This window comes from Orbicella franksi, chromosome 13, assembly GCF_964199315.1.
Source record: "Orbicella franksi chromosome 13, jaOrbFran1.1, whole genome shotgun sequence".
NCBI lineage: Eukaryota > Metazoa > Cnidaria > Anthozoa > Scleractinia > Merulinidae > Orbicella > Orbicella franksi.
In genome coordinates this window covers 10900023-10917620 of record NC_138157.1, presented here as the reverse complement: position 1 = coordinate 10917620, position 17598 = coordinate 10900023, and the positions used below count along the sequence as shown (strand labels likewise).

The 17598-nt window shown below is 39.3% G+C and overlaps 1 protein-coding gene across 1 annotated transcript; it reads left to right on the top strand.

Annotated features, from left to right (window-relative positions):
- The first annotated feature begins 6459 nt into the window (after positions 1-6459).
- LOC145465910 (uncharacterized) lies at positions 6460-11220 on the top strand. The gene has a single exon (XM_081449674.1). It carries the CDS (start codon positions 6853-6855, stop codon positions 7636-7638), a length of 786 nt encoding a protein of 261 aa, XP_081305800.1. The 5' UTR covers positions 6460-6852; the 3' UTR covers positions 7639-11220.
- The last annotated feature ends 6378 nt before the right edge of the window (positions 11221-17598 follow it).

Sequence of the window (17598 nt, the reverse complement as noted above, 5' to 3'; positions counted from 1 at the left end):
ATGAATTACGCGTTTAGTTTTTTTTTTTTTTTTGTAAATGCGTAAATATTCGCACTCGACTCGGCTCGCCGAGTAGGCCTGTTCAAGGCTATTCCGCTAGCATTCCTCTTTTTTCCCTTTTCCTTCTTTACCATTTATCTACTGATTCGGTTTAGATGCTGAATGTTTCACGGCAGACGATTTAAGATATTAAGATATACTATACATGTAAACATTGCACATTCATTCCCGGGAAGCGTTACTGTAGCCCGCTAGGAAGTTTAAAGCTGGGTTTCATCGGTTGGCGGCATGGGCACGTAGTCTCCTCCGCAGCCGTTATTAGGGAGAAACGTTGCGTGACGACCCTAATAACGGCTGCGGAGGAGACTACATGGGCACGTTGACAACCGCTTCAGTGAGGTGCGAAAACAGTGAATTTCTTTCGCGGCCGAAAACTTGAGGTTTACTTTTGCGTGGACTACCTCTCTTCAGATGAATTAATAGGGTATGTAGATTTATCGGATTTTAACGAAACTTGGCCAAAATGTTCGTCACATGTTAGCGCACCAAAGGTGTGAGGCTTTTGCGAAAATCGAAATATTTTTATCCTGTAACGTCCCATTGAGTAACAGCAGTCAGAAAATTTTCTATTGTCCAACTTTGAAAGAGATTTTCTAAGCAGCCAATAGAAATATCGAAAAAGTTTCACGCCCTTTGTTAGCTCATCATCTCCTGATTGATAACGTCCAGTCAGTTTGGATGTCCGCGGTAACACAAAGGCTGGTAATTCAGTTTAGCAAGTACGGCCAATTTTGCGTTTTTAGGCTTGCGCGTGCCTATCAAAACAAAAATAGCAAAATGTATTGTTATTTTCGGATTCTACAGTTTATTACATTGATATATAGTTTGCCGTGGTTTTCTTTAAAGCAGCGCGTAAAGAAAGCATCAGGGGCACCCAACGGATCGTTTCGGTAAATTATCTGTTCGGAAGGTCTTTAATCCCCTTTGATTTTCTGAAGAGAGTTGTCACCTCGAACTTTCGTGATATGAGAAATTTAATGTCTGTTGTTTTCGGATTGTTAAAAATGTCGTTTTGGGTACGCTAAAAAGGTAAGCTATCATTTTCGGAAAGGCGATAAGACCTAAGGGTTTCGGGAAATGGACCAAAAAGCCCTAATAAATTCGACAATACTCAAGTTCCCCTAGAATAACCGAACAGATAAAAATTTTTTTAGCGCAACCTAAAATTAACCTACAGAGCTTTAAAAGTACTCTACGTAGCCTAAAACAGCGTTTTAAAGCATACGAGAGAAAACGGTCGTTGGGTGCCCCTGAAGCATTTTCCGAAAGGCACCCCTGAAGGTCTACAGTAACCTTAATTATCTTATAGTTTCTGGACTTTGATTTTTCTTTTTATTATACTGCCCTTACCACCGAATAGGCGCGCTGCAAGTTGCGGGAAAACTGAATTACAAATTATGAATTACAAACGTCACGTTTGTAATTCACCGGGGATAACTACCGATAACACCCTCTCACACTCTCATCCTTGCAATATTTTTAGTCGTTGATCTTCATTGCGATGCAAAATGATGCCTAATAAAACAGTATGACGTGTCTTTCATTACGAAGGGTCATGAAGTCGCGAAATCATATGACAGAGCAGATCTTTTAATTACATGTATGCAATTTTAAAATACGGCGAGATCTCGCGCGGAGGTAAGTGTTTTCTTTCAAGCATGTACTTTTTGAAGCTTAAATTCGGGTTTGTCGATATAATACCAGCCTTAACCAAATAGATGATGCACAGTTATATAATAAATCGAGATATTGGTTAGATGCACCGAATATGAGCGATCGAATGAAGGTTTGTTTCTCCTCGTGTTTATTCCTTCGAGTGGCAGTCATGTTTGTATCCTTCGTCACTGTAAGAAACATAATATTTGTATTTTCAGTGATGAGAAAAAAGAAGGCTACTGTATTTAGCATATTTCCTCTAACTTATCCTGCTGAGTGATCTATAAATTCCTTCCTCGTTATTTTAGGCGTTAAAAGTCGTGAACTACAACCCACGATTGACGTCATTCTTACCCTGCATTGAAGAGATGCACGCTGTGAATGTAAAAATTCTTCCTAAATATAGCCACGAAAAATGACATGCGAAAATCTAAACATATCTAGTTTTGCTTGAAACACGCTGTGCATCCAGGAATGATTTCTCTTCAAAACAACCAAGAACACTGAGAAACCTTAGCAAGGACTCGGTGATTTAGAATTTATTATGAACCATCAGGAAAGTCGCGTTATATTTTGGCTATTCATTCACGTGCAAAGCTTTTTACATACAACCCTTAGAAGCAGAATTCCGACCGAGATTAACATTGTAGACATTGTTAATTTTTTCCCGGCGACAAATATCAATTTCATAGTGGCGCGATTTCTGTGCCAATATATGATCTACTTTACTTCGAAAAAGAGGAACTTTGTAAAATATTGTGACCTATTAAAGCTCCTCTTACATGTCAAGTGTGTGTGCGTAGTTTATCATACCACCAGAGTTAGAATTCCACTGAAGATCAGAGTTCAATTAATGTAACGCACGTCAATACCACATGTCTATGAGAACTGAGACAGAGACAGCTCTCACGCCACGTGAGACTGAGACAGCTCTCACGGTACGGTGAGACTGAGACAGCTCTCACGGTACGGTGAGACTGAGACAGCCTTCACGGCACGTGAGACTGAGACAGCCCTCACGGCTCGGTGAGACTGAGACAGCTCTCACGGCACGTGGGACTGAGACAGCTCTCACGGTACGGTGAGACTGAGACAGCCCTCACGGCACATGAGACTGAGACAGAGGGGAATTTGTTTCTCTCCTCGCGACCGTTTACTCGCGCACGCTTGGCCTCGGACTTACCGAGAAACTTTCGATTACTCAGCCTGAAAGCTAACCCATTCTTCAGTGAAAACAACAGAAAGTCGGTCCTTACGAATTTGTCCGCACAGTGCGCGCGTATTGAAAACAAGTTCCGGACTTGAACCGGCTTCCCAAAACTTCAAAAAAACTGCATAAGGAAACAGGTTACAATGTACAGCATTTCCTCGAATTTGGGTTAATAAAGACATTGAGCGATCAAATCGTTCTCACTGCAATTTAACCGTATTTGAACCAACGTTTTTGTCAATAAAGACATTGAGCGATCAAATCGTTCTCACTGCAATTTAACCGTACTTGAACCAACGCTTTTGTCAATTTTTTTTTTTTTTTTTTTTTTTTTAATTATAAGGATTGTATTATTCAGTGATAGCGCTTAGTTACAGCACACCTTTAACCGAACGGCTCTTCTCGGGACATAAATTATACCGTAAACTTAAAGGTTTTTAATGAGACGCTTCGATTGTATAAAGGGCCCACATAATTTTCTCTTATAGCCTTTTTGCTGCTTTTTGAAATTATTTTTAACAAGTTTGTTATTATTGACACATTACTCGGCAATTATTGACGCGTGCTTGCGAGCACACGTGGCGCTAATAATTTCTCTGACGTAAAACATTTTCCCGAAAAAGGTTTGATTTTTTTCTTTTTCGTTAATATGATTTCCAATTAAAAACATGCTTTATATGATTTGGCGATCCACACCAGGCCTAAGCAAGTATAAAACGCGAAAAACGAGAAGAATCGACCATATGATGATCACTATTCTTCGACTATCGTTTGACTTGTGAATGGACTGACAGTTCAATATAGTCGCCGTAAATTTTCTGTTATAAATATTGGCCTTGACGTTCTGGTAATCACATCAAGAGAACATCATTAGCCTCGAGAGCAATACACGTCAAAAGACTTGATATAGCGAGTGGGTGTTGATTGTAATTGGTGTGATCTTTGTACTAAAACCTTTATACAGTTGCCGTAGGATCGGCTGGTAAAACTTTTAAAATATCTCTTATCACTGACCGTGTTGTGTTCGTGATATTTAGACCTGCAAATTTGAAAAAAAAAAAAAGTAAAATTAAGAAATTGCTCATAAACGCTTTTCAGAGTCAATTAATTTTCATAAGCGCGTGTTTTCATCTGCACTTCGCTTTTATCGGATTTCATTCAAGCCCTTTGACCAATATTTGTATATCTGTGCTTTCCACAAGAGGTCTGAGCTTTCAAAAAATAGATTCGGTCAACATTGCCGGTATTCTTGTGGTCTATAAGACGTGAAAGAGAAAGCCACCTCTACGCAATTTGTGAGCACCAAGTAGACTGTCTATAAATATTTGAAAATCTGTTCTCCCCAGAAGAGGATTAGGGTTTCAGTGAAAAACAGATTCTTTGAAGATTGGATATTTTTGTGGTCAAAGTGAAGTCCTTTCCTACGTAGTTTGTGAGTAGTAGGTGGGTATTTCCGTCTTCGCACGTGTTCCCTCTCAGGAAACTCCTTCGGTTTCAGCACTCATTTTAGAAGCAGTAACAAATAATTTTTATTCTTTCGATTTTCTCATCACTGAAAAATTTTCCTAATCTGTTCCCCTCTATTTAAAAATTAATTTAGAACGAAATAGGAATATATATGATAAGAAACGCTAATGTGTATTATTATTAAAATATAATTGTTTTGTAATCATGAATTAATAAAATGATGATAGAATGTTAAAATATATTCTTATATGATCCCTTTCAATGTGGTTGGTGGATCTGCGGAGTTTTTTGCAAGCAAATAATGACATACGAACCAAATTGAGGAAATTTAAGACAATCAGAAACTCAGTGGACTTGTGGACTTTACTGTGATAAAAAAAATTTTACGTATATCCTTAACATATCAGCTCGAACCAGGCCAAGTTATGTTTTTGTGAGCAAAGGATGTGCTTGGAATTCTAAATCGTAACCCACCTTATCCCGTCATTAATTTTTAAGGGCTAAGATGGCCTGTCACGATTCCGTTGCGTTGGTCGTCACAAACAGCCTACGTCTCATCATAAGTGATTCAATCTCCGTTGAACTGGAGGCGTTTCGTGTCGCTGTTACGTCCAATGGGAGAACGTTCAGGACATCCTTTTGGGTTAAGTGACTGTTTAGCTAGAAAGTTCGTCCTATGTTTTCTTCATATATCTTCTGAATGGCATTGTTCACGTCGCCCTTTACTCCAGTCTGTTCAGTTACAACAATGGGTGCCTTACAGCAACACTTTTCAACTTATAGGTAATGTTTATCAAGCTGTAAACGAGTACATACTATAAATAAATCATTGTCAACATCATTTCCAAGTTGGTTGTACCCAGTGTGTATTTTTTTTTTTTATTTTGTATTTTTTTTTTTTTTTTCACTAGAATTCACTCGTTTTCTCTTTTTACATTCATCCGGCCCTTGGTTACCTGAAATAGAAACAACTAAATCCGATTACTTCATGTAAAACCGTGCCTGATGGTGTGATAAATCCATTTGCTCGATCAAAAAAAGAAATATTTCCTATAATTCTGATAATTTTAACGGAATGGTTCTAATCCCAATAATAACGATTTTACAGTTTCTACTTTATCATTAATATTTTTCAATTCAGCCCACCGTCACACACATCGAACATAAGAGTCGCTATATATGTAATTACTGTTACAAGTTCTGCGACAGCCGCATCTGAAATCATAATCTTTGAAAAATGTATCTTCAGTTTGAAAATAAACTCGAAGCCGATCATTACAGTGTTAATTTTAGCCAGTAATGATGTTGTTACCTATTGTCCTCTTCATCGTGATAACAAAGAAGCGAATATACCAGTATCATCAAAGGACGAATGAGTTTTAACATGCAAATGTAAGGCACGGTCCATTTACAATTAAAAAAAAAACAATTTTGTCATGTAAACACCAACGCCGCGAAAACCGAATTCAGTTTATTTTTCGCCCCCTTTAATTCATTTCTTTGACCTTGGAAAATAAATGAAATGTAAATATGTTCAAATATATTCAGCAAAAGCTAAGCTACAGTATTTGCAATCCAATTAAAAATACAGGCATTTTCACAGCGGTTGAAACAAGATTTTGCGCTCGTCCTTCCAACTAATGACGTCAAAGGTTGAGCTCACCACACACAGTCCGTGAAGTGATATTGACTCTGTGGCAACGAACTAGAATGTTAAAGAAAGAAACAAAAATCCCTTGAATGTTCTGGAGTGGTTGATGGTCCAGTGTTCTTTTAAACAACATTTTAGCCTTGTTTCTTCGCTGTCTGAGTTCTTTTGAAATCCAAACAATTACCTTTCGGATTGTAAACAATTTCCTAAAATAGAGGCAAGATCGTATTAGAATTCAAAAACGCTATTCTTTACTATTGACAGCCTTCAGTTTCGTACAATAGAAATAAAAGAGATCTCCTAAGACCATCAGTAAATCCCTTATTCCCCGAGCCGGAAAAAAACAACCGATTGACGTCATAGCCAGGTTGATTGACATGATTACAGACGCGATTGGGAAAATAAACCCATTATGTGTTCTTTCGCTCGTGACCCAAACATCACTAAACTATCACAAACCGTCAAGGTAAGATCGATCTGTTGGTCGTTATCGTAGCGAACTAGACCAGTTTCACAAGGTTTTCGATTCATTAATAGTCTTCTGTGTTCCAAGGTTGCTTCAGCCAGTAATCTGTCGGGGACAGTTCGACATAATATTGATAGCCTCTCGAGAGTAGCATGTGTTCATGGGATTGAATTTCCCATTGCACCAGTTTTAAGCCAAGGAATTGACATTAGTAATTATTCAAGGCTGTTCACGGGTTCCACAGCTGAGCTCGTCAGTTGGACGGGGACGTTGCCGGTAGTAGCAGCAAAAATCCCCGACCTGCAAATTGGAGAAGTTGGTATTACACCTCGCTGGAGCGAAATGGTCTCAGTGTTACCTCGTATGCCTGTTGAAAGCGGCATGAATTCCGTGAACTCTGTTATTTTGCCGCAGAGGAACAGTTTTCGACCGAAGAAAAAGCTAACCAGGCTCGTAAATGGACTCAAAGCCCAGGACATTACAAATCAATACTCTTTTCCACCGCAACTGTTCATAACCTCGAAAACGAACACAAAAAAGACGCGGTTCTCTGTTCCGCAGATTATAATTGACACAGTGGAGGATGAACGGCCTTGGGAGAACATGCAAGGGCCAAGGCGAAGACTACAGAGCTACACGAGACCAGGACTAAGCTGCAATACAAACTTTCTTCACCCTGCCTACACCATGTGTGCCGCGGTTTCTGCGAATGACCCCGGCGCTCTCAAAAATATAATTCTCTCGGGGACCGTGAATATTGATCACCTAACGTCGAGCGGCGCTTCTGCACTACACGAGGCTGCTTACGACGGGAAAGTTGCTTGTGTGCATGCTTTACTTCAATGCGGAGCTGACGTGAACATTGTAGACAGTGAGGGCTGGACGCCGCTTCACGCGGCAGTGTGTGGTAGAAACAGACAGTGCGCGGAGCTGCTTATTCGACGCGGCGCGAACGTCAGAGCGAAAACTGACGATGGACTTATGCCGCTGGGAATTGCGCTGCAGCAGAAAGACAGAGACATGATCAAACTATTAACCTCGCTTTCTAGTCAGACGCAAACGACGAACAGGTCGAAATCTTGCTCCTACAAACAAGCGAAGGGACTTTTTTCGACCTTCAGTGTGTAATTAATGCGTGGGAGCAAGCAGCACTTTCGCAAGGACCCAAATAAACCGCCAATAACGCATATATTTAAGGCTTCCAGGAGGCAGGCAGGTATTTAAAGAAGCTGACGAAAATTCCGTTTGACGTATGCGTGTTTCCTTCGTTTCACTTTGTCGCTTCCCCTTTCAGTTGTAAATGGCTAAAACAGTGTTTAATCTTTAGTATAAATAGAAGAGAACGTGTTTCTGTCTGTCACCTTCCATTGGAGTTTAGACCTTTTTTTCAAAAACGTGTTGCGGAGAGTGACTTAAATCCGGTCGTTATATAATATGCCATAGGCGAGAAGCTAAACGAATATGTAATGAAAATAGCCGGCTGGCCGGTCATAAATATTTTGATAGCCTTTCAGTTAAGGTATAGTGCCGTGTGAAAATTTCATTGTGTGAATCGAGATTAGCGAATAAAGAAAATTGAACAACAAAGGTTGATGTGCGTAGTAGCTTTTGAAAAGACATCATACTACGTTTCTCGTTTTGCGTTATTTTTTTAGGTAGATGTAGACAAGCGATTGACGTACAACGGGAAGTATATGTTTAGTATTATTCTTGCCTACAAAAATATACTATGACCAGTATCTATATATAAATATATTTTTTGGCACACTCCATCTTTATGTTTAGATTTTCGATGGCACAAAACCAATTCCAAAAGAGTCACAAATGCTGATGTAGCTTTGTTGGGATTCCTTTCAAAATCGAGCTGACATTTTGAAGTGTATTTCCACTGAAGCAGCCATTAAGAAAGTTACATTTCCGACATCACAAAATTATCTCGATATACCTATCTCTTCCTTATTATTTTAGACGTGCTCTCCTGTTAAAACTGGAAGGATTGCGGTGACAAAGAGCAACGATTTCCATATCAGAGTAAAGCATCAATCAAGCCATTTTCAATCATTCGCATTTTGTATTCTTTTTAATTCAAATCTCCTTAATTGCTGATTGCCAAAGATTTTCTCTTGCTCGCGCAGAGAAAATGGTAGCACATCAGCGCCTTGAATAATTTTCAATTTGTTGGTTTGGCAAAGATTGATATTCAATGAAAAGACCACATTTCTTTCCTGAGTTTTAAGCATCCTTGTCAGGTCCTTATATTAAAAACAGCGAAAATTAAATGAAGTTAATGAAAACAAATTTATTTTCAAAATGTAAAAGCAGGTGTTCTAGAAAAATGTTACGTAAGGCCCCTTCCCCACACTACGCCGGAGGAATTTGAAAACAGAGCTTTATTTTTACGGTTAAGCCTACCGTCCACACTAGCCCATTATGAAAACGGAACTTTTCGAAAACGCTCTTCAAACCGGAGGAATTTGAAAACGCCGACTTTTCGTTTTCTTGTGGACGGAAAACATTTTGCCGGGAAAACGGAGCTATTCAAAAACGAAAGCGACACGATAATCATGTGAATTTTCCTCAACCGCAAATTCAAAAATGACCCGTGACTGTTGTTGTGTTTTAAAAATCCTCCGGCGAAGTGCCAGTGGACGGAAAACATTTGATGCGTTTTCCGCAGAGTGAAACCTCCGTTTTCAAATTTCTCCGGCGCAGCTGTGTGGACGGAGCACGAACTTGAACAGAAATACTTCATGCCCGATGGGAAAGTGAAAAGGTTCACGATCTCGTGGGCTAAATTCGGCTACATATCGAGTTTACGAGTGGCCTTTAACCTTACAAGACGCCTTCTTGGCCAAAATATTGTTTGGACACGTTCTGTTTCAGTCATTAGATTCCTCCACAAAGTTTAAAATAACATAGTGCGTGTTTAGAAATAACGAAACTGTGCCTGGTCAGCTAATTACCAGAAGATTATCGCAACTGATGATCGAGGCCTGACATTTTTAGAGTTTACTCGGTCCGTCTTCGCTGGAACGTGATCAAAAGAGCCAGGTGTTTTCGAAATGTTTGGCATAAAAACATGTTTTGAGCCTTTTAATACCTCAAACTGATAATTAGTTGGTTTTTACCCCACTTCAACCTTTTTATGGCTCTCTTTCAAAACAAATGACTGTTTCAAGTACGGATCCGGTATAACGGCTGTCAGTGTGGCGTTAATTCAAGTTGGAAAATCCTACGACTTCTGTAATTGACAGATATTCCATTAAATAACGAAGGTTTCTCAGTGTTAGTGACAAATATGTTGTTAATTCACTAGGATGTACAAGATTCAATTTTGTCCGTACGTGTGCACACGTACCGTGATTCAAGTGATTCGTGTTTCATAACTTCTGCTCATGCACACGTTCAAGTGACTACGTGTTTCATAACTGCTCCTGTACGTAACGAGCCTAGGGGCGCAATTCTGTTTTCGAAAAGTTTCAGTTCTTTAAAAATAAACAGTGAAGCGTAGTTGTTGTGTGCGAATGACGCAGGCTTGCCGTGTGACAGACAAAGAGGAACACTTTCAAAAAGGGAACACTCGGAAATTAACCGTTCAAGTTTGTTTGAGCGAAACCAACCAGAATCGTTCATTCATTGCAACGCGGCATTCTAATTAAGTCAGGTTAGGAGCCTGACAATCTCCCAAGTGAACGATACCGTCAATTTCAGTAGTAACTGAAAGTCCCAAAAGAGCTTTGGTCAGCTGGCGCAAGAGAACAAACGGACCTTTGACCGTTGCCAGGGATTAATTAACTCTTTATTTTCTAGTTTGAGCCGGTAAACGGCGTAAACCACACAAGTGTTGTTTTGGTTAGGCTGTGACGTTAATACTAAAACATGTAAAACCACAAGGAACATTTGATTAGTGCTACCTCCCTTCCTCCAAGGCTCCTTTCAATTTATTGCACCGATAACTCCTTTTGAACGTCTAAACAAACAAAACAACAATGCCTAACGAGGAACGACGGAACAACTCAGTACTCTTTGAGACATGCTTTGAGGAAATACACCCTCAGCTCTATCGACGTCCGCTGTGTTTTATGATCGCTAATATTGTTTCAAGAAATAAACATTTGTTGGTTTGTTTACTCGTTTATATATTATTTATCTACTAAACATTTCATTCTGGCCAACCACGAAGTAATAGTTATTCAAGACAATCTTCATCGTGTGCAAATTGTTTCATCACGCAACAAGTTAACGGCCGGCCAAGCTGGTGAAATCAACTGATTGTTAGGGTCCGTTCACACTACGTCCTTCTAATAAGACAAATACTTGAGTGAATCCCATGGCAAGTCGAGATGGAGCTTAGTGTTCCAGGTTGAAGTCTATAACTCCTTCATTTTTTTTTTACAACAGCCTTCCTGCACAGGCAATACTTTACGTTATACCTTAGCAACTGCACGTTTCTTGAGCTATTTATAACGCTCACAGTTGACCCGAGAGCAGGTCAACCATGATTACAAGTATAGCTTGAGGCGACGGTTTTCTGGAAGAGACAAACTTTGCGCAATCACATATTATACCAATTAAGATCCTACGCAATCATCTGATGATTATAACACATCCATGACATTTAATCATTCAATAATTGAAGACATGATTGATCACCGCAGTTACACAACTTAAGCAGTTGTGAAATTAACGCCTGAAAAAAATTCAGGCTTGAACGGGATTAGAACTCATGACCTCTGCGTTACCGGTGGAGTGCTCTAAATTGAGCTATCAAGCCAACTGGGAGGTGGTCACGTTGTGAGTTCGTACCCCGTAGACGGTGAAGAATGCACGTAAATATTTGATCTTTCATATATTCACTTGTAATCATTTAATAAGATGGCTTTTTTGGCCTCCAAAAATCTTTTATTCAGTAAACCATGTGAACCGTAAATTTAAAATCAACCGTGGTAAAACACAGACGAATTAAAGATCAAGGGAGGGCTGGGTAGAAGAGCGAAAATGCAATCAACCTCATCACCGGAAAGGTTTGTTTCGAACGTGTTTCTACCATGTTTAATTAAGAGGGAGCCCTTCATTCTTATCACTTCTCTGTACAGGAATGCACTTTACTCAAGGGCTTTCAAAAAGGAATTTTACAATCGGTGAAAGGCAAGTTTGATAGTTGAAGACGGCATAAAATTCTGCAAATTTTCTCAAGCGTTCGCACTGAAACCTTTGACGTTCCGTAATACATGAAGAATACTGTTTAAATTTGTCTGTGGAAAAGCAAGAATTTGAAAACCTGAGAAACTGTATTAAGTTTAGTAATGTCATTACATGGATGTTTTGCCATTCCCTTTACGAGTCTTTCTCTTAGGGCCTGTTTACAAGGAGGGAGGGTTACTTTAGCAGGCGGTTTAACCCTAGCTTGACGGCAAAAGAAAGCCCGGATTTACAAGCAAAATTCACAGGTAGGGCAAAAGATCTGGAAACAATTAAAAAGTTAACCCGGGTAGGCCGGTTAACCCTACCTGGAGTGTTTACAAGGGAGAAAGTTAACCCGCCTGCCCATGGTAACCCTGGCACGTAGATAGGGTAACCCGCCGACCTGGGTAACCCTAGCTGCCTTGTAAACACTGACGACGAAGAAAAAAAGTGGAAATGTGTGAGTGTTAGGGTAACCCGCTTGCTAGGGTAACCCTCTCTCCTTGTAAACAGGCCAGGCCCTAAGTTCTTGCTATCTGGCTATAAACATATCGCAGATTTCGTCGCTGTCAATAAAACCTTCTTGGCTGTAGGAATGTTTTTACAGCACGTTTCCCGGAGAGCCATTTTCAAATTCGAAAATATTTACTGTTAATATAAAACTTTAAGGTAAAAAGCTGTTAAAATTATGAGTCTTAACGTTTTCGATCTGTTTGATCATCATCAGAGTGAAATAATATGCATATGCTCAGTGTTCTTGTAGTTCAGGTAATGCTAGTTATGTGATACCTGTTCCCATGGGGAACAAGGTGAGGTCCAGTGATTGGACTTGTTTGTTTAGTTCTGGACGGAAGCGTGCGATGTAGAACGCTTCTTCTATTCTCCTTTTTAACCATGAATGGGCAGTGGTTAAAACTTCCCACGTGAACTTGTGGTTAGGGTGTTTGCTGATGTGCTTGGCTTGCTCTGACTGCTTATTAACATCTGAATGTTCATTAACACCTGATGATGATGATCACACAGAACGTTTAGACTCATAATTTTAACAGCTTTCAGGCCCGTAACCAGGATTTCATGTGGGGGGAAGGGGGTGCTAACAAGGCCAAAGTGGACTGCCAAATTACCGAAATGTATTTTTTATTGTCTGATCCGTTTATTTAGGAAAGTAGCAATACATGAGAAATTGTAACGGCAAAGTACACGGTAGGAACTGAATATTACATTTGTCGAATACAACTGTTTGAACTAAGTTATAAAGGACTAATTTTACGATGTAAAAGGATACATCAAAATACTGCGGAAATAATCCCTCAGAATGGTCCCGAGCTCCAGCCTTCGTGGGTGTTTGGTGGCAAACAGATTTACCACCTCATCCAAAACAATTTTAACTTGATAATGTATGTGCATTAGTGCGAGGGACGCCAGCCTTTCCTGGCCCATGCGTGCCCTGTTATATGTATGCAGCCGCCTTGAAGAACTCGCACTTCTTTCACATTCACAGCTCGTTGCAGGGATTGTGGTGCATATCTTGCGAATCGAATTGAATTGTTAAGAAAGTACACATTGGCTTTTCATAGAATATTGTCATGACATCAGGAAATGACGATAAGAGACCACGAGAGACAAAATGTATTTTCCCTCTTTATATCTAGAAAACTTCTGTTTTGATGGTTTGGGATGCCTGTGGATTGCTGCTTTAGATTAACCCTCCCCCAGTCCCTCTCCGAATTGTTACTCTGTGTTCCTCTCTGGCTTTAAGTCTTTAATAAGCATACTCCTTAAACAGTGGAACTATACTAGGAGTTTAAAATAACATAATAAAAGCACGTAATAAATAATTACAATATGTATATATACAGTAAAATTATAAGTTAGTAAAAGATAAAATAAAATAGATTAAGTATAATCTCGTCGAGATAAGTTAGGACGTCTGAATATATATTATACAAAAGATTTAATGGCTGCAAGAGCAATAGTCTTAAAATTATTTATATTAACATCTTCATAAATAGGTAAATTGTTCCATGCCATTATTGTCCTTGGATAAAGGAAAACTTATAGACATCATTTGATACACGGATTTGTTGGAAAGGACGACTGTTCAGTAATGGTGGCCCTCGTTATTTCGTGGAGTTCAGGAGGAAAGCTAATACAACTGGCTTTCTATTAAGCGAGTTTGTTTCATATCGAGGAATAGCGACTAAACCTCAGAGCATAATAATGGGATCAAGACTGGTGGACATTGCGAAAATAAGTATGATTTACCATCTATATCTCGCTGAAAAACAGTGGTTAACTGAGATAGATCTGAAGTCGTGGTTTCAGCTGGGCTGTCATCGCAGACTGCACTGTCATTAGTGTCACTGTCAGCGTCTGATGGCTCTTGATGGCGTACTTTACTGACTCATGTATCGAGAGACTGGCAAGATTTAGCTGCAGCCTTCCTCTTTCTATTTTCCTGTTCTCTCCTACCCATAACGTATTACACAAAAACTCATTTTGCATCTTCGGGCGTTCATGCGCTCGTACAAATAGAGAATACTACCCGACGCGTTAGCAGACGTGTCTGACAAAAATCGTGAGATCGCTCCCTTGTCATTGGCTCGCTCGTCTAAGCCCCCGTGCAAAGCGTGCGCACGTTAATTTTATTATTCATTTAGATAAGCTGGGACATCTGTGCGCTCATTGAAATGTTCTGAATGGCTCGGGCTTCTAGAGTGCAGCTGGTTTTAGTTTCCCAGTGGATACATTACTGCTTTTTCCATTCTTTGATTTTGTTTAAGTATCACTGTTAAGTTTTAGACTTCAGTTTAACCGACTGCACTCCTTAACTTGGATATTGAGTATTAAAATGCGGACCTTTGGGGCCTGTGGGGAGGTGCGAACGCACCCCGTGCACCCCCCTGGTTACGGGCCTGGCTTTTTACCTTAAAGTTTTATATCTTACTTTTATCGGCGAAATGTATATATTTATTGTTAAGTATCTGCCGACTTGTGAATTGTCACGTTCTCTTGGCCTGTTAAAACACGAGCACCATAATCGTGAGCAACAAACATGTTATCCACTCCAGATGATCAGAAGCTTCAAGAGCGTAACACACGAAACAATATTGTGACGTAACTATATGGCTACAGTCAACTTTTTCCGAGTAGACTACTTATAGTTTGAGTTCTGACGGTATTTGCGGTTTTTCAAGTATTCTCGGTATGCTACGTATTTCAAGGCGACTGGGTGGAGAATTTTGGAGAAGTTTAGTTTATACAAATAAACTTTCAAATCTAAAAGTCACGAAGTAAAATACAGCCTTCATTAAAGGGACACTAACCATTTTTAGCATGATTTTGGAAATCTCAAAAACATATATCGATCTTTGGAAGCTGAACAATAATGGTTTTATTTTGTAGAGCAGTACTCAAAAAATGATTAGAACCGATTAGGAAGCGAGGATGGCTAACCATGCCGAGGATGGAAACGGATTGTGATATGGATTTTTGAAAAAGCGTCAGGATGTCAGTTTTTCAAAGGTTCAAATTCGTTGAAATTTTGCAAAAATGTTGCTGCATTGTGGACTTTCTTCAAGAAATTGCTTTTAATCATTTAGTTAGAGCTGACACAGCTAATTAAGTTCTTATTACATAAATTTAGGGACCATTTCGTGAATTTATAACAGTTTTTCATGTAAGCAAATATATCTTGCCAGTGTCCCTTTAAGGTTATTTTCCAGGCTACAGGGCCCAGACTATGACCGTGTATTCCATAATTAAAAATTGCACAATTTCTGTAACTGCGTTATAAGTCTCGCATGCCAAAGAAATTTCTTGTTCCACGAATGGCTTCGAGTACGTCAAATAGGAGTGTTTTCCCACATTTAACCTGTTTCCTTGTCTCAGTATCAACGAGGTTACTGAGGTTGCACACGGGGAATCTCTCATGGTCAAAACAGTCACGAGCCTCTGTCTGAGTTGTGGGTTTGTGGTTATTCGACAGGAAGTCTTGTTCTCAGAAGTTTAGCAGCTCTCGAAGCTGCTATAGACGGATTCGACTAACGTGTTTACTTCCTTGTTGCCACCAAATTCAGACCACGTGATGATTCATTTAACGAGATACAATTGTGCAATTTACCACACTCAACTGATTGCATGGAAGTACACTATGTACAGTCAGAACAATTGTAACCTCCCAAATGAAACACCTCATGATCTGAATTGGCTGGCAAAAAAGACGTAAACTCGATCGTTGGCCGAATCTGTCTATCGTTTTATTATTGCAGCAGCTGTTATTGTTTTGAGGCTAGAGGCATTGTTGTTTGTTCTATTGTTCACTTTAAGGGTATATCCAGCCATTCATGTGAGACCTCACGAGAGCCGCTACGTGACCCCTTGTTCTAGGAAAAGCCCGGTGGTATGCACGTGAAAGACAGTCATGCTGAGTCAGAAATAATTGTTACTGTTATGATCGGTATTGTCAAGAGAAGAGGAAAGTAACACTAAGAGAGTTAATCCACCATAGAGGTCTTATTCCCAAGGAAATCCTTCGACGGTTATTTTTAGGTCACTCCAGATTTAGAGCCAATCCTATGATGCGTGAACCGACCGAGCGACTTTACACCCATTTACTGCGAAGGAGCTGCGTTAAAAATTACTTAAGAGGGATTACCTTAGAAATAAGGCCCACGCTCTTTTTTTATAAGAATTCATTTTATATATGAATATCCAGGCTGAAATTTGCGAAAGTTAACGAATCATTTACCCTGTCACAAGATCTTCATTCTCTCTTGGCACTTCAGTTGAAACCTGCTATGTAAATCTGGCGTAGAACAGTGGAGAAAGAGCGAATGGCGATGGGTTACTGTTGTTGGGTAGGAGCAGGCCGTGGCGGCGGCTTACAGAGTGTCTTGGAGAAGTAAAATTTCTGGCCCCACTCTCCATACGGAGAAGCGGAACTGATGATGATATCTTTCCTTACTCGTTAAAAGTAGGGCTGAAATTTGACCATGAGACAAAACATATATCCTTTAATGTAAAAAGGTTTTATCTTCGTATCTGTCGAACAATAGACCCTTTGCAGCTAAGCCATCACGTGACCTATTTTTAATAAAATTATGGGCTATAGCTTAACGAACGCCACAAATGGAAAAAGCATGTCGAAAATATCAAAATGTTTGAGGCCCCCATCATTAAAGAAGGAGATTTTATGACGGTCCGAATTTTTAAAAGAATAAGAGGATTTGTATGGAAAAAGTTGCTGGAGAGCAAGGCCTTGCTCTCCAGCAACATTTTACATACAAATCCTCTAAATTTTCCGAAAATTCAAACTGATCAGAACATCAGTCCCCAACTGAATTCCCTCAATGAGCTCTGAAAGAGTAGACATTTAACCCTGTAATGTTTCTCCTTTTTTTGTATAAAATGTTGCTAGTGGTCACTGGTTGACAGCATGACAAAGAATTTTAAAAAGCATACAAACTTTATATGGTTTTTAAGAGCAGATCATTGTATTTTCATATTAATATTTGATAAATTTGCCATTGACAGATGAATGCTCATAGAGTTAATTGACATCATAAATTTGCATTTTAGTAATAATTATTTATCCTATAGAAAAATACCATCATGAGAATACAAGCTAGGAACATTTTAGGACTCCAGTATGAAATAGCAACCAGTAACAGCCCGACTGACAAATTTTCAGTCAAAATACTTAATTTTTTTTTTTTTTTTTTTTTTTGCTAGGTACATGTACGGCTACTTTGAAGTTATTCATACTTCAAAATATACAAGATTGCAAAGTTGATCTAGCTACTTTAGCCAGTTATTTAAAATGGTCTCCTCCATACTGTAGTTCTTTTGAAAGAGAGATTTCTTGTTATAGATAAGAATATTTGATCAACTTGAAAACCTTTA

What these genes read in the sequence shown, in the direction of transcription:
- LOC145465910 (XM_081449674.1), top strand. Translation starts at nt 6,853, where the DNA reads ATGGTCTCAGTGTTACCTCGTATGCCTGTTGAAAGCGGCATGAATTCC.